This window comes from Chroicocephalus ridibundus, chromosome 5, assembly GCF_963924245.1.
Source record: "Chroicocephalus ridibundus chromosome 5, bChrRid1.1, whole genome shotgun sequence".
Classification (NCBI taxonomy): Eukaryota; Metazoa; Chordata; class Aves; order Charadriiformes; family Laridae; genus Chroicocephalus; species Chroicocephalus ridibundus.
This window is the reverse complement of record NC_086288.1, coordinates 37,624,586-37,649,757: the sequence shown is the minus strand read 5'-3', so window position 1 is coordinate 37,649,757 and position 25,172 is coordinate 37,624,586. Positions and strand designations below refer to the sequence as shown.

The 25,172-nt window shown below is 40.4% G+C and overlaps 2 protein-coding genes across 9 annotated transcripts in view; one reads left to right on the top strand and one right to left on the bottom strand.

Moving 5' to 3' along the window:
• TMEM144 (transmembrane protein 144) overlaps positions 1 to 9,692 on the bottom strand; it is a 28,965-nt gene extending 19,273 nt beyond the window's left edge. For 4 of the 8 annotated variants that reach the window (XR_010071191.1, XM_063335713.1, XM_063335718.1 and 1 more), the window contains exon 1: positions 1,904 to 2,051. The gene's annotated coding sequence lies outside the window, so the exon portion shown is untranslated. Of the gene's footprint in view, positions 1 to 1,903; positions 2,052 to 2,164; positions 2,184 to 2,261; positions 2,448 to 9,425 lie in introns of those variants that run through there. The other 4 variants (XM_063335716.1, XM_063335714.1, XM_063335715.1 and 1 more) reach the window with 4 other exon arrangements.
• Positions 7,304 to 22,223, top strand: GASK1B (golgi associated kinase 1B). The gene is made up of 5 exons (XM_063335711.1): positions 7,304 to 7,581; positions 8,172 to 9,458; positions 16,706 to 16,920; positions 20,681 to 20,907; positions 21,204 to 22,223. Exons 2-5 carry the CDS (start codon positions 8,462 to 8,464, stop codon positions 21,406 to 21,408), a joined length of 1,644 nt encoding a protein of 547 aa, XP_063191781.1. The 5' UTR covers positions 7,304 to 7,581; positions 8,172 to 8,461; the 3' UTR covers positions 21,409 to 22,223.
• The last annotated feature ends 2,949 nt before the right edge of the window (positions 22,224 to 25,172 follow it).

The following is a 25,172-nucleotide window of genomic DNA, read 5'->3' as shown; positions in this document are numbered from 1 at the left end:
CTGCACCTCTATGAATGCAGTACTCGGTACTTTAGCCTTTAAATAAATAATTCATTATGCAGGTAAACTACTAAGAATCTTTCAAATTTAAAGTGGTTCATCAGCCTTTTTGATTTTGTTAATGTACAGAGAATTGTTACTTTAAAAATATTTTGGTTTTGTATCTACTAAAAGAAAATCTGTGTGCTGCAGGGCAATATACTTTTCTGCTTGCTTTTTATCTCTATATTGTGCACATTGAAGACTGTTGCACAACTGGAGGACTAGAATCATGATACCAAAACCAGAAAGGAAACACAACTTCCAATTAACCAAAGAGAGTATGCTTCATTCAGACTGCCTAAAACTCTGTAGCTTTCCAAAATTTGGGGCACTTACCTCCAAATTTGGCTAAATTTCAGACCTGACTTTCAACTCCATTTTAAAGCCTTCAAGAGAAAGCTCAACTAGACAAGGCCCACAGCAACCTGCTCCATCTTTGATGATAATGCTGCTTTAAGCGGGGAGTTGAACTAGATGACACGCAGGTCCCTTCCAAGCTAAATTATTCTACAATTGTACGATCCAATGTCAAGAGTAAATAATGAACTGGCACACAGCATTAAGTTGACTATACGTTTTTGCACATGCACGTACATTGCCTGTCAGAGAGTTTCAGAGAGTTCACTAAAAGCCTCTTCACTTCTCTATAATCCTATGTTATTGCCAGAGGGACTTGCAGCATACTTGCCTCCAAAGGTTTATAGCTGCCAAATGCCAAACCAGAACCACTTGCTGGAGCTGCTAAGATACTAGAACATAGTGATTTTATCTGAAACTCAAGCCGAGACAACTGGAACTGTTGATATTATTGAAGGGTATTATTATTTTTCACTAATTAGCTCTTACTGAAGCACATGTCAAGGTTCCCAAGCTGCAGAGGAAATATACTAGAATTTTGTTGGCACACATTGCCCTTATCCTACTAACTTCACTGGTTTAACTCACTGGAAGGTTGTGCTCTGTATTTTCACTATTTCCTCAGAAATATGCCACCCTTTTCTCCCTTCACGCAGAGGCACAACAAATTATGATGCTCACTTAATGCAACAGCAACATATTGCTACCATCTCCGCAAACAGGCATGAAATCAAGAAGCCTGCCTTTGAGAGCTATCACCTCAAAGCAGAGCCAGGCTGTTGCCAAAATCCCAAAGAAATCGTTCGCAATAATTGAATGGGTATTTTTTAGAGGTTGCATGTCACATTGACTGTTTATTTGCACGTTTCTCCCATCATCTATTTGCTACTAAGGGTGGATACTTTCATCCTTATTTTAGGAGACTCCCATCAGTCCCGAGGCGGCTCAGCACAATGCTCTCCAGTGACACCACGAACCCTGACGAGCTGCTCAAGAAACATTTACAGCCTTCCCCAAGATGAACGTTTTTGAAAGAGGTTCTTTGGGCAGTACTTTCAGCAAGGGGCATCACGCAAGAGGAAGAACAAGCGGACGAGAGCTCTCGGCACAGGCGGACATTCTTTTTCCTGTTGACACCAACCAACACGCCCGATTCCGCAGGGCAGGCCCAGACTGCCGGCAGGGCAGGCCCAGCCCTCGGCCAAGGCGGCCGCTGAAAGAAGAGCCATCCAGCCGTGCCAGGTCAAGCCGGCCAACTGCTCGGCCCCGCACCCCGAGAGGAACCGCAGAGCCCGCCTCTAGCCGCACACCTTCCCTTCCCCAGCGCCCCGGCCCCCGGCTGACAGCCGCGGCCTGTTGTACGGCGCTCCGCTCCCGCGCCGGCGGGGCGGGAGGCGGCCGGGGATGAGCCCGCACCGGCCGATCCCTCGCCCGGGCCCTCCGTCCGGCCTCGGCTCCCCCTGCCCGCATCCCACCGCGCCAGCCCCGCGCCGCGCTCACGCACAGGCCGCCCCCGCCGCTCCGGCCTCCCGCCCGGGCCTGCACCGCCCCTCGCCTGGGCCCGCCTCCTCCCCATCCGCTGCCCCGGCGCGGAGCGGGTGGAAGCGAGCAGGCGGAGGGCGAGGCAGGCCTCCGCGTCCCTTTCGCATGACTTGTCGCCGCCGTGGCGCCCCCGGAACCGTCATGGCGGCGGCGGCCCGCCGGGGCTCATTCCGGGGCGCCGGCTGCCCGCCTAGCAGGGGAGAAACACCAAGAGAAACCTTACATTTCGGCACTCACGGCGTAGTAAAAGCGCCTTTGCCCCTCCCCGGTCTCAAACAGCGGCTGACGAGACAATTCATTATTTTTTAGTGGATGCGCACCTGCGTACCTCACAGGCGGCTTTGGCAGCGTGTGCCCAGGGACACAGACATGGTTCGAAGACAGGACTGCTGCCAGAGGGGAAAGGGCGGCCTCCTCGCCGCTCCTCGCTCGCCCCCGAGGCCTCGCTGCCGGCTGGATGCTGCCGGCGGGCTGGGGCGCTGCAGGCGCCGGCGGAGGACGGGCGGCCTCTCCGGGAAGGCAGGAGCGTTGCCAGGCCGTGCTGCGGCCGCTGGCCCTGGCCCAGGGAGAGGCCCCTGCCAGGTCGGGGCACCCAGGCTGGGCAGCCGGCACACGGCGGGGTTTTTTCCTAAGCACAAAAATCACCACCTTTTGCTCGGGGAAGCCCCTGCATTGTTCACCGAGTATGAAAAATAACAAACCAAACCAAAACAAAACCCTTTTTTGCACGATGTTGAGAAGATGTTTTTGCCGATTTCCCTGTAAGGATTTGATCCAGGCCAGCTAAAGCACAGACTGTTAGTCAGCATGTTTAGTCACGAAGCAAACATTTCTCTCTGTCCTCTTGGAGTACAGTCTCCAGATGGCAGCCCAAATTGATCTTACAAACACAGCACAAGCCTTCTAAAGTAATGCTTCATATTTTGCAAATCAAATCTGCATTATCCATAATAAGGACATGCGTTTTTTCTCTGGAGAATAGGTTCTCAGTCCCATGGACTCAGTAAAGCTAGGAGTGTGCCATTTATCAATCATTTTAACATAAATGCCTGCCTGTGTGACATTTAGAGAGACGAATTGCAAAACATCTCTATGGAAACAGTTTAGCCGTAGCGCATCCAAGAGGAACAACATCCCATACCATAATCACAAATGTAGCCTGGAAAGAAAAAAGTGCTTTTTGTTCTAAAGACAATGTGAGTTTATGCGTTACATTACTTTATTCAGAAAAAAAGAAAATGTTAAGAAAAACATTAATCTTTTACATTGAACTGTCTGCACATAGAAAGCAAGAGCACACACGATGACCTGAAATGACATCCTTTCAAGTGTCCAGGGGTAAAGAGCAGTGTTGAGTTTTGGCTTCAGGTGTATCTTGCTATTGACAAAAATGTTTTCCAAAAATCCTGCTCCTGGTCTCACTTGGAAGAATGGATCTCAGAGCAGTCACCAGCAAACACAATTACTGTCTCTATCCCACTTGAACTTATACTCACCTGTTCCTCACAATTTCTTCAAACTGTACCGCTTTTGGAGCTTTTTTTTTTCTTCATTAACACAACAGTTGAAATGGCACTAATGATATGAATGAAACACCTCAAATATGGACAGATTCTGATTCATTCATTTGTGCTGTTTGGTTTTATTGAAATCATAGGCTATTGGAGATGAAAAACATATGGGAAAGGAAGTCCATGAATTCAGTGTGTTTACTAAAATGGAAAATGACAACGTTCATATTTCAGAGCCTTCTATAAGTATGATAAGTGTCCACTTAAAGACCGTCTTTTATGGCAAAATGGTCTGTAAACCAGCACAGACAATATTTTGTTCTTTGCTGAATCACAGCGACTTCTGCAGCCATAACTACAGTGGGAAGAACCAAATTGAGACATCCTGGAAAACTAAAAAAATAAGCATCTTTAAATCCCATATCTCTTAAAACTCAAATGACCAAGTAGAGCAAGAAGGAAGGCTTAAATGAAAAAGTAGGATATGTATTGCTTTAAAATACAAAACTGATACTTGTAAAAATGGACACTCTATCTGGCATTTTGGAGAGAAACATACTAGCTGTGAGGTAGCTTTTTATACTGATAATAATATTGTATTGCTGGTTTTCTCTCTTTTTGGTTGGTTTTTTTTTTTTTTTTTTTAGTTCCCCAGGTATAGTATTCACTATCCTAAATGCCTGTACTTAGTCTAGATTAAAGAAGGAAGAAGATCACCTACAGAAGTAGTTGTAAATAAGGAGAATGAATAATAATTCAGATGAGAAGGCAGAAGCTGTAGTCGGTTGGATTAAGAAGGATGCAAAGGTGAAAGGCTGTAGGAGATTGCATAGGGGAGAATCATTTATGTGTAAACCCTGTGAAGAGGAGGTTTTGAGAACTTCCTGGTGAATTAGTGAATTTTTGTTATTTCCTAAGAAATGGCTTGCTATCGTCTTCCCGTCTTCAGAGATTTGAAAATGGAGCAGATCATTTAAATAACTGGATGGTCCTCTTTGAGGTTGCCAGCACATGAGCCAAGATGCAGGAGCTTGTGAGTGGTGGTCATTGGTTCAGTCCACCCAGCTCTTGCAGGCTGGCCAGACACTGTCTCGCTAGGAAGGCTGGTGGCAGTGCTGGCCACCAGCTGCTTCAGAGTCTGTAGCTTGTCCAGCACCAGCAGCAGCACCCCGGGTGACGGTCCTTCCTGCAAATACAAGTTGATCTTGTTTCTTCTACAAACACAGGTACAGGTAGAGATGAATTTCAGAAGTTAAAAAAAAAAAAAAAAAAAAAGGAAAATAATCGCAAATCTGCAATTCAACTATTTGTTTACAGTTTCAAACTATAACTAGGGATGTCAAGGATTAGAAAATACTTCTTAAATTCCCCTCTTCCATTCATTTCTATTGTCTGTTGTCCAATACTAGTTTTGATTGTGTTCCTAAACTTAGGAAGGGATAACACTGGCCATGAAATACAAGTATGAAAAGAAATGACATGAGAAGCTGAGTTTAATGCATGTAGATGGCAATATCACAGATATAGTTTAGAGCAAGGAATAAATACAGAATCTAACTGACATTACAGGCTAAATATAAGTAGGCAAAGCACAATAACCTAGGCCAGAATTTGGTCAGACAACTAGCGTTGTTCAGCCTGTTTCAAAAAATTGGTCTTTAATACGTTATGACAACAGAGGAAGTACCCTTTCAGTTCAGTAATGCCCTTTAATGCCCTGCTGCAGCTTTGGGTTAGCAGTGATTCCAGAAAGAATACTACCCACCTGAACAACAAATATTTTCTTCCTCTTTCCTGAAACACAAATAAACATTTGTTTTCCTAATAAGTCCATAGCCATTCCAGCCTTAATTGTTTTGTGAAATCTAGTAGGGTTCTGGAGCTGTACACTACAAGAGCTGAAAAAAAAAGACTGTCTCTTGATATGCTAACTTTTAAAGATCCAAAATTAAAGGCAAATATCTGCTAAATTAACAAGATATTGAATCTTATTTAGTTGAATTCCTACCACCATTCACTCCAAAGAATTTAACGGTGCATCATTTAAAGAATGACTTCTCCCTTCTGAACATGAAAAATAAAGGAAATATTATTGCTATCATCACAAATTATAAAGCCTCAAAAACACCTCATCAGTGAGCACTGTACATCAGTGGGTACACCTCATTCTGATTTCAAAGCTACAGATGAAATGAGTGAAGAACAATTCTCCATATCCTTTCATAATTTCCTCCAGATAATCTTTAAAGAGTTGCAGTAGGAAGATTAGGCAGAGTCCAAAATTTTAATTTAAGTGGAATGTCATAGCTAAGGAAAACCGTTAGTAACTGGAATGGACTGTGTTATGGCATTGCTTGATTGTAATGGACAGGTCAGGCTGCTGTCTACACGCAAGAACTGGGCATTTGAAAACAACTATTGCAGTGTAATACGTTTCCAACTCAAGCAACAACTATCTTGCCATTAGTAATATAAAGTAAAATCCCCCAAAGTAGTTCAAAGACACTTGGAAGAAATATAGCTGAGTAAAAGCTTCATGCTGAATTATTTGCTGTCAAAGTCAGCGGTAAGTGAAAACAGAATCAAGGATGTGTGATTTCCACACCACCACCACCACCCCGCCCCTCCCCCCCATTATTTATCCTTAAAGAGGGCAGCCTATCTTGGACATTTCAAAAAATTTCATGTGGATGTGTAAATATGCACTATGGGTGAAATTCTGCTCTCAGGCTGCAATACCCAGTTACCCTTATTTACCTCAGTTTTAGCCATATTACTTTTCTGATATTTTGTACTCGCTTTGCACTGGTATTAAATAGGATATAGGAAGCCGTTCTTACTGTGAGCCATGTGTAGTGTCTGTTGATCAAGTGGGCTGCAAAGCTGGTACCTCTCACTAATGACCCTTCATCTTTCAGTGGGACCCTCAAGCGTCTAAGGCTGATCTAATAATGTCCATCTCTGGTGACTTCTTTAAAGTATAAAAAATGCTAAGCAGCAGTAGCTACATCTTTACTGACTTTATTGATACACTTGTTTGTAGCTTCTTGAATTAATCTTCTTTGTTTGGGATATGTCCTTCAGTGAAATTTGAAGTAAAAAAAAAAAAAGAGAGAACGTCTTAAGTGGTCGGAGAGATTTCTTATAATCCCCATTCCTCCAATAACTCAGCTTTGGAAAAAGCAGGTGATATGAAGGCTCTTTTCCTGGTAATGGGTACAAATGCTGCAGTCTTAACTTGGTACTACACATTTAGATAAAAAGCGGTGTCTAGTGAAAAAATCCACTCACAAAAGTTTTATAAGTTCAGATTGGTACCATCAGAAATATAAGCCCATTCCTTAACTGTCTATTCCCCTTTGTATTAATTATGGAGAAGAGAATATATCCATTAGCTTGAATTGCAGCAAACATATACATTTTATTATGTTGTACTTAGACTAGGCAAATAGTCAGAAGTCAGAGCTTTGCCAGTGTCTCACTGCTTAACTCCACACAAGCTCTTAACTTCTCCCTCCCTCAACTTTTCCAGCTGTATAGTGACTATGCTATGCCTCATTATGGAAAGCACAAACAGGGAACATTCCTGAACTGCCTAATAGCATGTTAACAGCATTTTAAAAGCCGCTATCTGTTTTCCATTTCTCATCACAAGAACATATGATTCCCAAAAGTTCTAAAATTCAGAGGTTAGGGGGGTTGGTTTAAATTTTAACAAGCCCCAGACATGGAAAATGGGAATATCTTCCGTACATTTGCATGCAGTGCACTAGAGGGCCCTCAGGAGTTAGAAATGGCTGGAACGCACTTTTGGAAGGCACACGCTTCATAGGACTTTTCATTACAGAATTTAAAATAGAAGTTGCTGGGGTTTTTTTGTTGGTTGTGCGTTTGGATTTTTTTTTTTTTAGTAACTTGAGGTTCATGTAAGTTTATAGCAGTTGACATGCAAACCACCTCTCAGTACAGTTAGCTTCCGAACAGTATTTAGCTTGCAATGAAATACCTAAATGAACCATATTTAAAACTGAAATATGTGCTAGAATACTTTGAGAACGTCAGCTTTTACTAAGTTACTTTTAATAACCTAAGGAGTTTACCAGAACGAAGGCTGTGTCAAGCTGAATTGGTAAGAGATTTTATATTTTTATAGCAATATATACAATGTGTACTTATTCTTTTTTTCTTTGAAAGTATATATAAGCCACTATCATTTTATTTGACAAACTATAGCTAGATCCTATATATGGCTTCACAAGAGTGAAGGGAATTAAGCATCGTTGATCTTAAATGTGTGCTTATGAATTATGTGAACTATATTCGTATTCATCTAGGGAAATCTGGGACTGCTAATATATTTTTATATTAGTGAATATGTGTATATTTAACTACTACAGTTACGGGTGGTTAATACTGTATAATTTACAGCATTTTTGTAACATGGGTTTCATGAAGACTTTGTCTCAAGAAAAAGATGATAATGATCTGGGTTTGACAAGCCTTTTTTCTAATGCTGGAATACAGCTAGCTGAGACTGCAAATTGAGCCTGTATTTCATGATTTTGGAGTTTAATTTATACTGTAATGAGAAAGCGAAAGATGTATCCTGACAAATTTCTAGATGCGTACTGTCTCATCTAGAACTTCTGCCTCTTAAAAATATAGAGCTACAGATACCATATGTGAGTAATGAAATGAAATACTATTTTCTTTTTGCAGTTTGCAAAGGAGATATACTTCAGATCTTTTAGACTACAAGTCAGTAAACTTTGCTTACGCAGCTGGCTCCATTCATTCTCTCAAGCCAATCACTTCCCCTGTGGTGGCTGATAAGAATTTAACAGCTTGAGAAGGTGGAGTGTCAGCATCCTTAGTACTAAACACATTCCCAGGCATATCAGTAGCCTCTGTCCAACACTCATGCTGGAAGCTATTTGGAAAAGGAGAAATACAAATCAGGGAAGGGAAATCATGCATCATCATCCTGGCTGGAACGTACAGAAGACTTCATGCTGTTTTCATCATGTGGATTCACTAGAGAAATGACCACCTTTGATCAGCCAAGTAAAATCAAAAACTTGTTTATTTGCTGCCTGTGCCCCCAACGGGTACTGAGGCTCTGGACTTGCAGGCGCCCAAGGACAAGGAGGAATCTGCTCGTGGGCACCGCGTGTGTGATCTACCTGGGATTCCTTGTCAGTCAAGTGGGTCATGTTTTACCCCAGCACAAAGGAGGACACCAAAAGATCAGTTCCAGAAGTCTCCAAGATGCAGCCCAAACTCCTTTTCTGGGCATCCCACTGGATGGCACCCTGTCACCACCCAATTTCCAGGAACCCCAGCTTGGTAACTATGGGACCTTGCTGCCACCAAATGTAGTTTATATCACCCTGCGGTCTAAGCGCAGCAAGCCTGCCAATATCAGAGGCACGGTGAAGCCGAAGCGCAGGAAGAAACATGCAACTCCTTTGTCCTACGGGCAGCACTTTCCAAAAGTCACTTTTATGGGCAGGGAAGAGGCCTTTGCCCAACAGCCAGGGAGGGCCACGCATGCTGCGGGCACAATGGGAGCAGCAATAGCTCTGGAGGCAAGAAAGCACCTGCTGGATGAGCACAGGCATAAAGGAATGGCAATCAGGGAGAGGGGTCACCGGAGACCAGGAGGGATTTCTGGAGCTATAAAGACACAGCCCCAGCCTGAGGAAAGCAATATCAGGATTTACAGCGAGAGCTCTCCCTCTTGGCTGAGCAAAGACGACATCCTAAACATGCGCATGCTGGCAGATTCTCGGATACAGAGCATCCAAGAAGTACCTTCTCATAAAGCAGTCCTGGTAGTATTTGCGGGAGGTCCCAGCACCTCAGGAACTGCTTGTGATCAGGGATACTGTGGCATCGTCAAAAGACCCCTCGACATGAGCGAGGTGTTTGCCTTTCATTTGGATAGGATCTTGGGGCTAAACAGGAGCTTACCTTCTGTAAGCAGGAGATCGGAGTTCTTCCAAGGTAACATACTCCTATGGTTTTCAGCTTGCAGGTGGGGTGGTGAGGTTTCCTTCCCCCTCCAGCGTTAACCATGGGGCAGCAGCTACCACCTTTAACTCCTGAGAGTTCTCCTTGAGAACTAACCCCATTGTTACAGGGTGATGAAGCTGGTATCTGTGTGTAACTGCTGCAGTGCAGTTATCCTGCCCAAAGCATGCAGTACTCCAAAGTTTAGATCAAATACCATTGAGCTACTGAAAGCAGTAACAGTTTCTCTTCCACGAGAGTCTGGAATGAGGAAAAAAAAAAAGAGAGGGAGTCATCTGTAGATCGCATGACGTTGTACAGACTGCCTGAAGTGAAACTGGTGAAAGAAATTCCAGAGTACCCTGTGATTCTATGGGTATTTCTGATTATATTTTTTTTTAAGTTTTCTCATCTTTTAGAATTTACTTTAATAAAATATTGTTGAAATTGAGCACAAGAATTCCTCTCTCGAACACGTGGAAGGAGAGGGGTTTTGTATTTAGACAGATAATCCACTCAGAAAGGTAGGGGACCTTCCTGCACAAGCTTGGTGCTACTTTTGTGGTACTAATACCTCTGGGAACTGAAAAGTTTTTAAGAAGTGCTTCCCTCTCCCCTAGTAATTAAGAAACCCCCTACATTTCAGTGAATCCTGCTGTACATTTTGAGGTTCACTACACACATCTATGTATCATGCAGACAAAAATACACACAGTAAATATCTCAATAGGCCTCTTACAGGATTAGTATAAAGTTTCCAATTAAGAATTTGATTTTTAACCTTTAGTGAAATTAAAGGTAGATTCCAGACGTGTAACATGACTTAGAAGTTTACTTGTAATATTGCTGGTAGCATTTGTTAAATGTCTTCAGCCTAACTGCTTTTTTTGTACAGTCACAAATCACAATCCAGAAGGACTACGTTGTATTTTAATGAATCATTGCTTAAGTGGCTAGCTATGTTTTTGCTCTATATTTCTTACTGCTGAAATTAGCTTCTACAAAATACTTTTATGCCAGTCTGTGTTTCTTAAAAAAAACCCAAACAAACCCCACAAAAAACTAATGCAAGAATGACTTTCTAAAGTCTGATGGTGGGAAGAGGACCGAGTGATCTCCAGTTTTTTCCTGCTTTGTTATATAGGCTGCCAAAGGGAAGGCTTACAATGTGAATGAATCTCTAGGAACAGCAGTTTGGAGGCTTTTGAATATTATTCATACTTGCAGAGCATGGAAGATACATTATGCCTAGTTTATTTTTAGGAATAAGATTTATTGCTAGAGAGTTGTCATAAGGCATTAAGGTAGTTCGGTTGGAGGAAATGTGCACAGTGTGGCTGTGGAGATGACAGACTGCAAGCCTCTGAAAACTGCTATTAGACTAATTGTGCATTGTGTTGCTCACTGTCTGTCACCTTACAGTATATTTTGGACTGCCTGGGACAGAAAGTCTCATTCTGCCCTCTTTAATTTTCTTTTCCCCATAACTGGCTGCGTTCCTATAGCAAGAAGAGCGTTGCTAGGTGATGAGAAGAGAAATAACATTATTTTGGTCTCACTTCATTTTTTCCAGCTAAATGGTGAACAGAGCATTTGGAACAGTTACTGTACCTTGTCTCTCTCCATTTCTTTAGCCTGGAAATATGCTGGAACTCAGACGTCTAATATCTACTTGAGATCGTTACTATTTACATACTTGTGTTTGGCATAATCTGGAAAACATCTGTGTTGAGAAAATGAACAAAAATATATTCTTAAAAATAATATGAACAATTAGTGAGGTCATTTCTAGAACCCATATGCATTTAAGTAAAGATTAGGTGGGCACTGTAAAGTTTTTTTACAGGGAAGCTTGTATAAGTCATGGTTATTCATATGGGAAAGCAAGTAATGCAGGATTAGAGACTATGGATGTATGTATGAATGTACATGATTTCTGGGCTGATATATCTCTCTCCACGACACATCCCTTTAACTTGCCTCAGTTGTGATGTGATCTAACAAGACATGTTTGATGTAGCATTAAAATCTTAAAAAATGGGCTTTTCAAAACTGTCATTCATTTTGTCAAAAGCAGTTTCAAAGAACCGCCTAGTAAATCCCTGTACAGGCTACGTTGCCCCCTATTCCCACAAATCCCCCATGGATTATTTTTACTATTTTTTTTTTATACAGTCTAGCAAAATACTGTATGCAAGTCCTGTTTGCTGCCCTCGCCTTCCCTAGTTAACTGTATATCCTTTTAAAACAACTGAATTTTTTTTATTGGTTTATCTTATTTTTCCATCATGGATGGAAAAATCAGGTATGATAACTCTTTCTCTCGTATGCTTGCTATGAATTAGTTGAATGTAAAAAGTCTGGGGAGTACAGTTGAGTAAAGCCCTTTTGAGTTCAGTATTACGGCCTAAAAGAGCATGATTCTGGGCATACGCAAACAGTGATTCATTACTCCCGTTGCTACCTACAAGGTGTGAAAAATGTTGAGAGCTCCAACACATCTATAAACACAGAAGGTTACGCCTGTGAAACAACAAAGAATAATCATGAAACTGTCTATTGTTGAGAAAATGGAGGCTCACCCCTGTGTCTGAGTTTTGGCATGGTCACATTAATACCACAAGACTGAGAATCTCCATTATTTGATCACCCTAAAACTTGAGGAACAGAGGAGACGTAAGTGTCCTTGCTTGGTGTCACAGCCCTACCTTAATTAATTTGGACAGAAGCTAAGTAAAATGACTGAACCTGTAAGTTCAAATTTACTTGTAAGTAAAATAAATGAGCTGTAGCTTAGCAACAGCATTTGCAGGGCAAGAGGATGGCAGTGTTTGTTGGGGCTTGAGCTACAACTGAGTAACATGGGCTGGAGCGAGCTTGCTTCTGTGTTGCAGCTGACAGCTGTAGGGATAGGACTCTGGCTCCTTGCATTGTAGCAACAAGGTTGAGCTCTTTAGTCATCTTTTGGTACAAAATAAGCAGCTATTCCTATGCAGTTTTGTTGTGCCACTTGCTGAGGGCCTGAACTACTGCATGCTGACAACCACCTCTCTTCCCCCCGGTTTTCTGATATCATATGTTTGTCTCAACATGTTTTATCCTGTACAGAGAAGCATAAGCACAGTTGTACTCAATTCAGTTGGGCTTGTTTTAGCTAAAGATTGAACCCACTATTTGCCCAGAACCTCTTTTTTTCCTAAACCACGCAAGAAACTCTTCCTTTGAGTAATACCTTTCATGGTTGGTTTAGTGCAAGTAGATGAATGACATGTGATAGATGGCTCCACTGCTTGTACTTGTCATTTTGCTTTACTGGCCTCTACGTGATGATAAATGGAGCCGTAGGTTTTTCCTGTGTTATACCCTGCACTATCAACCTGCCCTTGACATCCCACTAAAAGTTATACAAAAGCAGGCAAAGATATTATGAATCACTAATGTCAGGACAAAGAATAAGAAAAATGTAATGCTGCCTTATGCATTCACAATGCTCCAAAATGCTTCAATTTATCTGTCCTGTTTTCTGTCTGAAAGCCCAAATTACTTGCACTATAGTGTTGTACCTCTGAGAGGGGTACCAGAGAGCATGGTTCCAGTATTCTGTTGGGTAAAAGTTCACAGATAAGCAGTAATGCAGTCCATAGTCTAGAGAGCAACAAATGCACATTTCATGCATTCCTTCATTCTGACATCCATATGAGCGCAGGCCAGGAACATTCATTGCAAATAAGGTGAAGGGGAAGTAAGAAAAATGAATGGCCTAATTTCTCTCTGCTTTCTGCGTCGGTCCCTTATATTTTCCCACAGAACTTAATGTTAAACTCTAAAATTCAACTAATGCTCTATATCAGTCCCTCTCATCTTTCTACACTGGCTTACCCTCTCCTGTTTAAATGTGGGCAAGTAAACTGTTTCTTTCAAATGCGACAGTTGTAAGCTGTGCTGCTTTACAGTGAACAATGAGGAGTTTGAGAAAGGGCTTTAACCTCTTCATGAAACGCTTGCTCTTTTTAGTGATGGGCATGCGTGTTTGAAAAATCTTTCAAGGAAAATAGAAAAAATGCTGTAGTTACAAGTTTGAGCACACGATGGAAGAGTAACATTTGCAAGATCATCTTTGTAGTTAAGAAGCATACAGACTATTTTCAAAGTGGTGTGGGGTGTGGATATCTAAGATGATGCTTATGTTGAAGAAGCCATGCAGCAATACATTACCTAACCACACATGAAGCGGTTTGAATGCCTTGAGGTAGTCTGGTCTCAGCAGCCTGAGGTTTCATCAGTTTTAGTTTATTCAGCTTGGGATATTCTGAGCCAGTAGCTCCTAAAGGCCTAAGAAATTTTTAGAAATATTTGGATGTTTAAAAATGTATTTCAATGACCAGGAAGCTGGTTCCAACATGAGTTTTGAAAAAATCTTTCCCGTATAATTTTGCAGATCATTTTTAGATGGTTAAGTAGATATATAGATCTAAAACAGCAGATGAAAACAAAATGAAGTCAATCAGCTTTGGGGCAGATTCAGTGCAATGCGCCTGCAGCAACAGAAAAGCAGTAGCCCTTTGTTTTAACGTATAAAGCCGATTAGGAAAGAAGAACATGCAGAACACACTGGACTTATTTTGCAGTGTGCTCAACCTCCTCAGGTTTGGCTGTATCAAACTGGAAGCTCTGATTCTTAGCCAGGCCTTACTTTTCACCATTCAGTTAACTTCAGCACCATCCTCACGGGGTTTGAATCAGAAGAGCTCCACTGATTTCAGTGGTGTCACACCAATTCATGCGGCTATGAATCAGGCCCCTTATCTGCTTTAATTCAACATCTTCATGTTTTTCCTGCAAATGTCAAAAATTTGAGTCACTGCTCTTTACTGAAGCTGCTGTTTCATATTCCCATAATTCAATTTGATTACAGAGCTGAAAGATTTTATTTTGGCTCATCTTTTCTGCTCCCATTTCCTCTGAAATGTGAACATTTCCTGTATTTAGCCTTGGTCTTTTAAAAATGTTTTTGTATCTTAATGGAAACTGGCAAGATACTATTCATATTTTCCAAGTATTTATATTACTATTGTTTATCATGTCCCCTTTGGGTAGGCAGGAGATGTTTGTTTTATTAGAATACTGTTTATGTATTTGGTTTGTGGAAGAATTCATGAATAGTTACATAAGCTATTATTGGCAATAGAAAAATAATAGATCAGACTTGGTCCTGAAGAAAGCTATCCTTTTTTATAACAATTCCCAACACTTATATAGACTTTCTCCAACTGGCTTGGAAAAGAAGCTTAGCTGATAGTTGGCCTGACTTAGCTAAAGTCATCTACAATGTAGGTGACAGAGCTAGAGAGGCGTGGAAATGGCTAGGATTTCCCAAATTAATTTCCTAAGTACTTCAACACCTCAATAGCAGAGAAGCCTGATTTTCAGGAGTGCTCAGTGCTTTTTTTCAGCTGAGGAGAGTGTGGAGCATGGTGCTAATAAGGGTATTACTGATTCTAGTGAAAGAGTTTGACGTTCCTAATCATAGAATTGTTTAGTTGCAGAGACCTTTAAGTCCAACCGTTAACCTAGCACCTTCTGTGTTCCCAAGGAAACACTGGGCAAGTGTGAGGGAAGTTAAAGAGGTGGTGGAGCTGCATGTTGGGTTGACTTGAAAAGGACTACCTTATAAGTGCAAGCCACAGCAGAAAGAAGATTGAATACATTCTGGTTTTGGAGAGGAGTTTGTTCTTCTCTTGGGTTTGATTGTATGTGGTGCCTGTCATGCTCTGTTGGTGAATACGAGATGGATCTTTACATATGATTCACTGCTGGGTATGGGCAAAGATAATTTCTTACCTGTTGTTTTAGATCAGTCAGCATCCTTTGAACAAGTTGCTTTTTGATTCAGCTACATGGAGATCTGTTTTTAACAGTTCTGGCTGCTCAGAGATGGAGCATTCACAGTAGCAGCTTTTACCTTGCCATTGGCACTGATACCCATTTGCTATGTGCTATTCCTATTCTCTGTCTGGTTTGCCCTGGCGATGGTGCTGCAGATCTCATTACCTTCATAAGAGTTTCTGAAAGTTTCTTTTCAGAGGAATCTCTGGCTCCATGGGCGTGTGGAAGGCAAAGAGACAGTTTAGACTGCATTTAACTATGTGATAACTTGTGCAATAGTATGGAGTTTAGGTTCATTGACCTTCAAGATGAATATAAATAGATTTTAAAGCTTTACATGTGTTCCAACACTTTCTACTTAGTAAATAGCAGCTTTGCAGGTAAATGGTTTCTCCACTCTGTACCAAGACATTATATTCTTGTCTTCTGCCTGCACACAAATGATAGAAAGGATTTTTGTTTTAACGTATGTACAAGCCACAGTCAGTCCTGGGTCCTTGACAGTTTAAGGCAACACCAGCATTGCATCAGCAATGAAAAGGAAATTTCCACTTCCTTAAGATAGATATGTCTGTTACTTGATATCAGGTGAAATGTGTTTACCATTTCTTATGCTGGGAAAGTGCATTTAAAATTCTTTGCTGAACACTTGGATTCACCAAAGCTAAAAGCCCTTGACTTAGTTTCATGGAAGAGCAGAATATTCCTTACACAGAAGAACTAAAGAATTTGGCCAAAACAGCTACTATAGAAAACAGATCTCACGTTATATCTGGGTAAAAAAACCAAACTTGTCAAGGTATTTATTCATGCTAAGTTCACGCTCCCTAGTATTCTCCTATATTATTTCAGAGCTGTGAAGTCACACATTATAGGTCTAAAATACTAAAGATAAAAAAATAAATCCACTTTGAGTACAGGATTTGTAGTCTTTCTGGGCCCATTATGCAGAAAAAGTACTTTAACATAAGTTTTCAACAGTTCACTGGAATCACAGGGAAGTTACATCATTGATTCACAGTGTCATTGCAGGCTTTTAATCTACCTATAAACTTTTTTAATAGTCTGGTTTAGTATAAGATTTTGTACATTAGTCTCTTGCTTCAAACAGAGAAAGCCTTCTGTACACTCAAGGCGTTTATAATGTCTATGCTTCTTCCATTCCTGGGGTAGCTGGTTTTAGAAGTGGAATAAGACCACATTAACCAAAGGATGTCAAGTTAATAGTCACTGGCCATTTTTCCTGCCAATTCTGTAAAACAGCATAATTATTGATGCTTAGGCAATGTCTAAAGAATGATCAAGTACGACTGACACTATTGCACTATATTTATGATCTGTTTTTCCTTTTTCAGATGGTCAAGCCTGTCCTGTTATTCTCTGGGATTCCTCACTGAGTCCAACAGATAATAGTACCCATTCTTCAGTGAGATTGACCTGGGGGCAATATCAGCAGCTATTGAAGCAGAAATGCTGGCAGAATGGTAAAGTTCCCAAAGCTGAGTCGGGCTGTACTGACATCCATCATCATGAGTGGTCCAAGATGGCACTCTTTGATTTTCTTCTGCAGGTAAAATATTTACCGAATGCAACTATCTGCCTCGGAAGTCGTGTGACCCCACATAGGACTCCTAGAAAAGTCATTTTAGTTTATTTCCTTTTTTAAATGGGGAAGAGATGTCTTTGCATAGTTTGACCTAATTTCTGATTGTTTCTTATGATAAAAATATCCAAAATGCAATTTATAATCAGGGAAAGAGATCAGGAACTTAACTGACTCATTTTCTAAAAGAGGAAGCAAATGCTTTTGTCTTGCTGTACTTCACCTTGAGGCAGGCATACTGTTTCTTCTCAACTCCTTGTTTCTCCAAACATAGTTCTTGATTATGTTCACAACTGTAAATACATGGTGGGTTTTTTTTTTTTTTTTTTTTTTAATGTGGGGTCCTTCCTGCACCTCCCTAACCCCTAGAGATAATTTGAGTGGTTTTGGTCAGCTGAAATCTGGATCAAGATAACAGTTGTAGTGGCTAATTTTCCTTCTTTTTGAAATCCTAGCCAAGGTAAGAGCAAGAGAAGAGCAGCAACTGATGAACGATGTGGCTACTGTTCTTCAATTAGGTATTGCACATAATCATTAGCTCTTCAAATAACACCAAACTAGGGCTCTGCCCAGTGTGGCTACAGTTGCAGCAGTTATGTAGTAGAATATTAGTATACTCTCTGTATTAATAAGGACTGAACTGAACCACCTGGTTGGAAGCTGATTTCTTGGCTTCCTGAGACATGGCACTACTTCCAACTGTCCTTACCTGCCAGACAGATCCGGGTGGCTCTGCCTCTTGCAGCACTTACTGGTTTGTTTAAAACTTCAGCGAGCACTAGTTTTATGCACTGTGTTTGGTTGTTCATATAATTCAGCTTCTTATGGAGTTACATTTCTTGAAATATAAAAATCATAACTTGGCTTATGCATCACTTATCCCTGTTCGTCTCAGTCCTGTTCTAGGATGAATGGACGTTTCCAGTTTTTTGGGGGGTTACATTTTTGGAGTCCTGTTATGTTAAACAGAACATTCAATTCTTCTCTAAAAATAGATTGTCACTTGTCTAATGACTCCGTCTTTAGCCCCACTATGAGCAAGTAATTCTTAGAAACTGATATAAAGTCATATGGATTATTCTGATGCTAACATAGTAATGCCCCTATAGGAATAGTACAGATTGTGTCAGGGTTAATGTTTTCATGCTATTGTCTTCTTGGTGAACAGTTTAAAAATTCTTATGAGGTCTGTGTTGATTTCTAATTTTAAGGTCTTCTAAGACAAGTTTTTAATCTATATAATAGAACTCCTATTAGCCAGGAGGAGCAGTCAGTTAAAATAAGATACAACAGCATTGAACTTTATGTGGCAAAGAAACAAATTATTCTTAAAATAGTAGCTGGTATCACAGTAATTTACACCTCCAGTTACACTATACAAGAACATGCACACCGGAAAGTGAGTGAAAGTGGGTCTTATGGTTCTTAAAGATTAAAATTTTATCTGGGTGCTTGCAGACTGAACTTTAAAGTTTATCAGCAGCAGAACATGAAGATTTTAAAACAAAAAATGCCAAGAAGGGGTTCTGAGTTTAAAAAAATAATCTGTGCTTCATGAGTCATTCAGAAATAAAGAATAACGGTGAAAAGTGTTCTCTATTAAATATACTTCCTTCAGAAGAATAGGTTTAGTGCCTGTAATAGATGTTCCTAATCTCCAGTTTCAAACACTATAAAACAGAGGAGCAGGCTGAAAAATGTTTATGGCTGACCTTCGCTTGCCTTCTGCCAGAACTTGAGTAGAATAAGGACATTAAATGTAAAATGGCTTCTTTAATTTTGGGGGTTCGGACCTCTCATGTACATAAACATATGACAAAAAACAATGGTAAACTATTAAGGTTGCAGCATCAATTCCAGAGCATCCCATCATTCTGTCTTAATACTGGAATGAGTCAAGATATTATGAAGAGGCTGTCTGTAAGAACATGATCTCCTCCTCTATTTAATGCATGTAATGAAGTTTGGTGCCGATGAATTAGGGCTATACATCAAAGGATTCTGTCTAGAAGGACTCTGCTTCACTTTTTGGCAAAACCTTTGGAGGAGCTGAATGAGAGATCCCATGAGCTAGAAAACTGCAAGCAAGAGGGGCTCTGGTGCCTACAGATGCTGAGTGCTGCTCATGAAAGAAGAAAGAAGAGAAATCTGTTCCTTTCCACGGGATTTTTACATTTGAAAACAAACACTGCCACCAAGACAGGTGGCAACAGCATTACATACTTGAGAAAAAACAAAACAACTCTCAGACTTTCATTTGATGAACAAAATTGAGACATCTTTTCAACATGCAACATAGTTCTACGTCAGGAGAAGAGGCCTAACAGTTCATTTCACTGGGGTGTCACAAATAAAATATTGTAATATTAGAAGGCTTATGTGGACATTAATGCTTTTCTGCTTAGAGCAGTTTGAAGAGTTAGCAGTATACAACAAAAAAGGACAGAAAAAGTGATTTACCTTTGATAAGCTCCTCATTAAGCCTTAGGTGCACCAGACCAGACTTCTGCTCTGTAACAGCTGTCAGCAAGAGCAGGGCTGCTCCCAGGGGAGATGAGCTGGAACCAAGGGCAGCCCCACAGCACGCAGGACAGGCAGGGCCAGCAGGAAGGGTGGTGAAAGCCACAGGTCCCATCGATAGCCCATTCAGCATCAAGCACAGACAAGGCAGCTCCAAGGCCAACGAACAGGAACCTCAAGCAGCAATCCAGGAGCAACAGGTAGCAGGACAAGCAGCAGATACCCCCTCCCCAAGAAAGGCTCAGAGAGGGGCTGAGGTGCCAGGCTTGAGCTTAAATAAGGCTCCTGGGACCATGGGCAGAGGGAATGTGTGTGGAGGTCCCAGGTGAAGGTGCTTAGGGAAATTAAGGCCTCTTTGTGCACTCAGGGCCCTGGCAATGTTGTGTATTTTATCTTGTCAACAGCGGTGGAAGCACTTTCAAGGAGTGATTTATCCTTCCCGTATTAGATGGTTATCCTAAAATGGCATCCTTTGCTCTGGGGGTGCCTCGTTCTTGTCGTTGTTTATGCAAGGGAACATAAACAACTAAGTCAGAACTGATGCTTAACATTTACACCACTAAAGTCAGACCAGATGTATTCCTTCCAGCTAAGTGGAATGCAATGAATAAGAGAGGGTTTGCATGGGAAAAAATAGCCTAGACCATTGTGTCATTAAAGTATATACCACAGTGCAAGTCAGGGAGGCTACCCTGCGATTATAAATGCACTCTTCATTCTTGCATTTTGTAGCTTCTGTTCATTTGCTGTGCCACTTACCAACCTTTTCAATTATTTAGCACACTATTAGTCTAATAGGTCCCACAAAATGGAGAACCTCTGTGTGCGTCAGGCTGTGCTATTTCTATTGTTCTCCAGCAGAGAAAATACAAAAAACTACAGCCTTCTGGAAAAAATGGAATTGTATTCACCATCTTATTATTTCAGTCACACAATGGTATTGTTCCATTATTTTCAAAGAATTTCTACTGACATAACAAATCATAGCTATAAAAAGAATAAAATACACAGTTTGAGAAATTGCTTCTAACTGTACACGAAGTATGGAGACCAGGTCTTCAATGCCATTTCACTGCTGACTTTAATTATACTTGTCCTGAGCTTGCTTTTCTGGCAGCTGTGTTAGTGAGTGATGTCTTACAGTGACACTTTGCCCCAAATACTTTGATATTATTTTCACTTGGCACTCTGCTGTACTTTGTTTTAGATCTATAATCGACTAGACAGAAACTGCTGTGGATTCAAACCTCTCAAGGAGGATTCCTGCATGCAGCAAGGATTGAAGCTGAAATGTAGCGATCAGGATGCTGTTGACCTGACACACATAGTTCAGAGAAGGCATGACCAAAGGCACTTGGCCTTTATAGACAATAAGGGTTTCTTTGACAGAAACGAGGACAATCTTGACTTCAAAATACTACAAGGAATCAATGAGTAAGTTTTAAGTTATTAATTTTGTAAAAAGATTGATAATTTCTTCCCAGTTTGAGCATGAGACACTAAGTTACTGGAATAGATATCGTCGGTCCAAGACATTTACAGGATGTGTCTAAAAATGTATGAATAATCCCACTGCTGTAAGATACAATTAACATGCATGTGGTTAGGCATGCATGGACTTCCTTTGCTGAGTCGCTGTCTATATTCATAGAATTGATTGCTAAACCACAACATAAATATTGCAATTCAGAGCGATGGCAAAGCTGATGAATTTCTTTGTGCTTTTCCAGATTCCCTGAATCTGCAGTTTCAGTGCTGAGGAGCCAGCGTTTACGAGAGAAGTTGCTTCAGTCTTTGTTCCTTGACAAAATATACTGGGAGAGCCAAGGAGGCAGAAAAGGCATTGAAAAGCTTATTGATGTAATAGAAAGGAGGTCCAAAATTCTTCTTACTTATATAAATGCACATGGAGCCAAAGTATTGCCCATGAATTAACGAAGCAGTCTTGTTTCTATCTGAGACATAGGCTTTAAAAAAATTGTATGAGGCAAAACCTGACAGTAAAATTGATTTAAGTCATAGGCTTATTTAATTTTTTTTTTTTCCCAGACTTTCAAGTTTATTTTTAAATACAAAGTCTTACATGGTTTAAAAGCATCATTTGAGCATCAGCTGCAGCTCAACACAGTGCAGTCTCTTTTATGTCACCAATGAAATGAAATGAAAAATAACCACATGGTACAATAAATAATGTAGTAATATGTAGGTACCATGAACACTCCTTCTGTTAAAGTGTTTGAAAATTAGCAACAGGATTTTCAGTACATTAGGCTGGGTTAATATAACTTCCCTCATTCAAGTCAGTAAAAGTTTTATTGCAAATTTAAATGGGAACAGAGATTTGTAAGCCCTTAATAGATTGATGAAAATGGTCATTGCATCTACCTGCTGAAACATATCTAGTACACGAATCTGTCTTTTTGATTATGAATACTAAAATGCCAACATTTCCAAATGTTTGTTTTCTTTTCTTTTCTTTTATTACTCTGTTTTTAAATTTCCCTCATGTCCAGTACAAACTCCTCTGCATTTAAAGGCAGTGAATTTTAACCTCAGATTTCAAAAGATCAAAATAAAAGAAATGTCATTACATAATTAAATTGATAAATATAGTTTTTACCTGTCCAGTATGGAGTACAATTCATCATGAGTCACTTGTTACAATGTACTATTTTCAGTACAGGTTCTTTTGATGTGTGGGTGGGTGATCTGATATTTTCTGTCTATTAATTAACTGGGTGTTACTCACAGAATCATCCTTTATTACCACGATTTTTAAGAAAGAAATTCAGCTTTATCTTTGTGTGAATGTGCTGCTAAATAAGTGTACATGTTCTATTTTTGCAACATTCTGGACAATATTTTTTTTAAATATTATCAAAAAGCAAACCTACTAAGGACGTGAGCGTTGTAAAAGTCAGCACAGAAAGTGTTTGTGCTGTGTTCTTGGCTCTAGCCAGCAATTCAGGCTCTGATTTTCCGTTAAGATTGAAGGACTGCGGGGTGATGATTCTAGCTGACGACTCGCCCCAAGTATTACACCATAGGTACAGTCTATCATGATATATACATGATATATGTCATGATACAGTCTATCATGATATATACCTTCTACCAATCTGTTTAGAAAGACTTTTACCGTCTTTCTAGAGAAAGATCTATTATCTTCTTTCCATGAGATAATGGTAAAAGTTCAGTACTCTCATAGCTACTCTTGTCTTTGTGTATAGTAAAAAAATACAGGGTGTTTTAAAATATTTTTGAAAGTGCTTGTGTAATGGTATCATTTGTCATTATCAGAAACTAAAATGTTTTATGTCGATGTTAATGTGGAGGGGTGAATTTAATGTTTTAAATAATTGCAATTCCACTACAGCTAAACCAGATTTTCTTTCTTAGTATCAGAACAGCTACTAACAATAATTGCATTACTAGAAGAAATAGATCTCATTATAGGCCAAGTTAAAGATACTCAGTAAAATTTTAAGAGCTTGGCCATCTAAATAATCTTTTATTTTATTCTGTCAGCGAGGCAGATAAATGTGTAAAAACTTCCTAGAACTTAAGTATTGCCTTAAGAGGACACATTTTAGAGTGCCTTGGAATTTTAATAGCACCAAAGTAGAGTTTTAGAGGATTTTCATATTATCCCTTTCTTAAAATATTTTAACTTATTAGCCAGGTAATTTCTATCACAGAAACAAAAATATTACTGTAGCTTGCACTGTGAACAGAGCCTTAGAGAAAAATAATCCTCTGGATCCATTTCACATGGAATTCCTGTTGCAGTAAATTCCACTTTTTGGTGACTGCCACGATCAGCCTGGCTCATTTTCTAGTCTATCTCCCAGTATTACACTTGCTAGATACCTGCTCAAATGGGTTAGCACACACTGCTGGGAGTGAGTGAGAGGCAGGACGCTCAGCTGCACTGAACTTAGAAGAGGGACAGGTGGAGACACAAGAGTGTACCTGATCATAAAAAAAAGTCCCATGAGAACTCCGTCTTCTAGCTTCTCCTCTCCTATCTTTAGACCGCACATCCTGATGCCAAGTCGTTGCCTCACGTTGCCCAGTTGTTGTTTTTTCCAGAACTGACTGATTGTCCAAGGAGAGAAAGAAATCAGCAGTCAGGATTTTTTTTATCTTTACAGGTTAGGTAGTTTATTTTTATGGCGATAACTTGATGCATTCTTCTGCATTTCTTCTGGACATGGACTAGTGCTTCCTTGAGCATGATACACGCTTTTTTATTTGCCAGTGTATTTAAGTATTTAAGAGTGCCAGCTCTTAAAGCAGCTACATAATTGCCAGCTAGTAAGCATTTGCCCTGAAGCTGACCTGGAGCCATGCCTCCCAGCAGTTCTGAGCTTGAGGTCCCAGTAACCATGACGTTGTGCAGTAGTTAAAAATTTGACCAAGCATGAAAAGCATAACTGTAAAGAGCAGATCTTTTGGAGACAAATCCTGCAAACGAATGTCCTTAGGAAACGAAGGGTGTTTTTTACTAAATCTTTTTAGTGGCAGAGGCAAGTAGATCAAATTGTCATTAGAGGTAATCTGCAGGACAAACCAATATTTAGATTTAAGTAGAAAGTACAAGGGGAAGGATAGGTGTATCTCCCTGTGCTGTCCAGTGTGGACGAGACAGACAGATAGAGGCAGAACTGCTGCAGGGACCAGTGAGTCCAGAGCGAAAGGCCAAGGCAGGCTGAGCTGTGCCATTGCTGCACACATTACACTTTCCCAGGGCAAAAGAATACTTCTTTCTCTGAAATTTTGAATCTGGGTCTAGGGCTGGGCATTCTGCATCCCGTTCTTGCCTTACAAAGGTGCCTTAGCATTGCACTATGCACAGCTGGCGGCCTTGCTTTCTATGCTGCGTTAACATGCCATATTTCTTACACATAGGAACGCTCTCATAGTCTTCAGGGAAGTCAGGACAGGCTTTGTGAGACGGAGCAGTGGGACTGGACTGTAAATTGCTTGTAACTCTCTGAACATTGATAACGAACTCCGGAAAGTGCCTTTCTCCATAATGTTTATCCTGTCGCTGTAGGCTTGGTATTTGAATCTAGTATTGCTAATAATACAAAGCACGATTGCGATAGTGCTTATGAGTACGTACTAGCCAAGTTCTAGGGTTTTTTTGCAAAATTTAAGAATTCTGTACTTTTAAAGTGCATTTGCATAAATGCTCCAGTAAAAAGTACAAAAGAAGCACTTGGCAGAGCTTGTTTATTCGCTGCTACTACATTCAAGATATCTGCTCTCCCTTCAGTAACAGGAGTAAAGTTTAGTGGGAAATCAGTCCACTTCCTTTTAAACCAGCATGACATTGGAGTGACATTCCTGCACTGTAGTCTAAGTAATATTAACCGATAGGAAAGAACCCAAAGAAGCCTTACTCTACCTATGATGGTGATCGACAGAAAGCCAAGATCCAGTGTTTTAGTCATCTTTGCTGGGCTGTCTTCCATTTATGGGCATATGGGATCAGACAAAGATTCATGTTGCACATTACTTGGAAGGGTGTAACCAACGGCAACAGTCCAAAACCTGTGGGTGGGGAAAGACGATTATGTCATTCTTGAATCTGCCTGAAAGCCAGAACCACATGAAATGGAATTACTAAGAAAGTCAAGAGAGTTTGCTGATTTCATAACATTGGAAGACAGAGCTTAAAATAAGTAGCACAG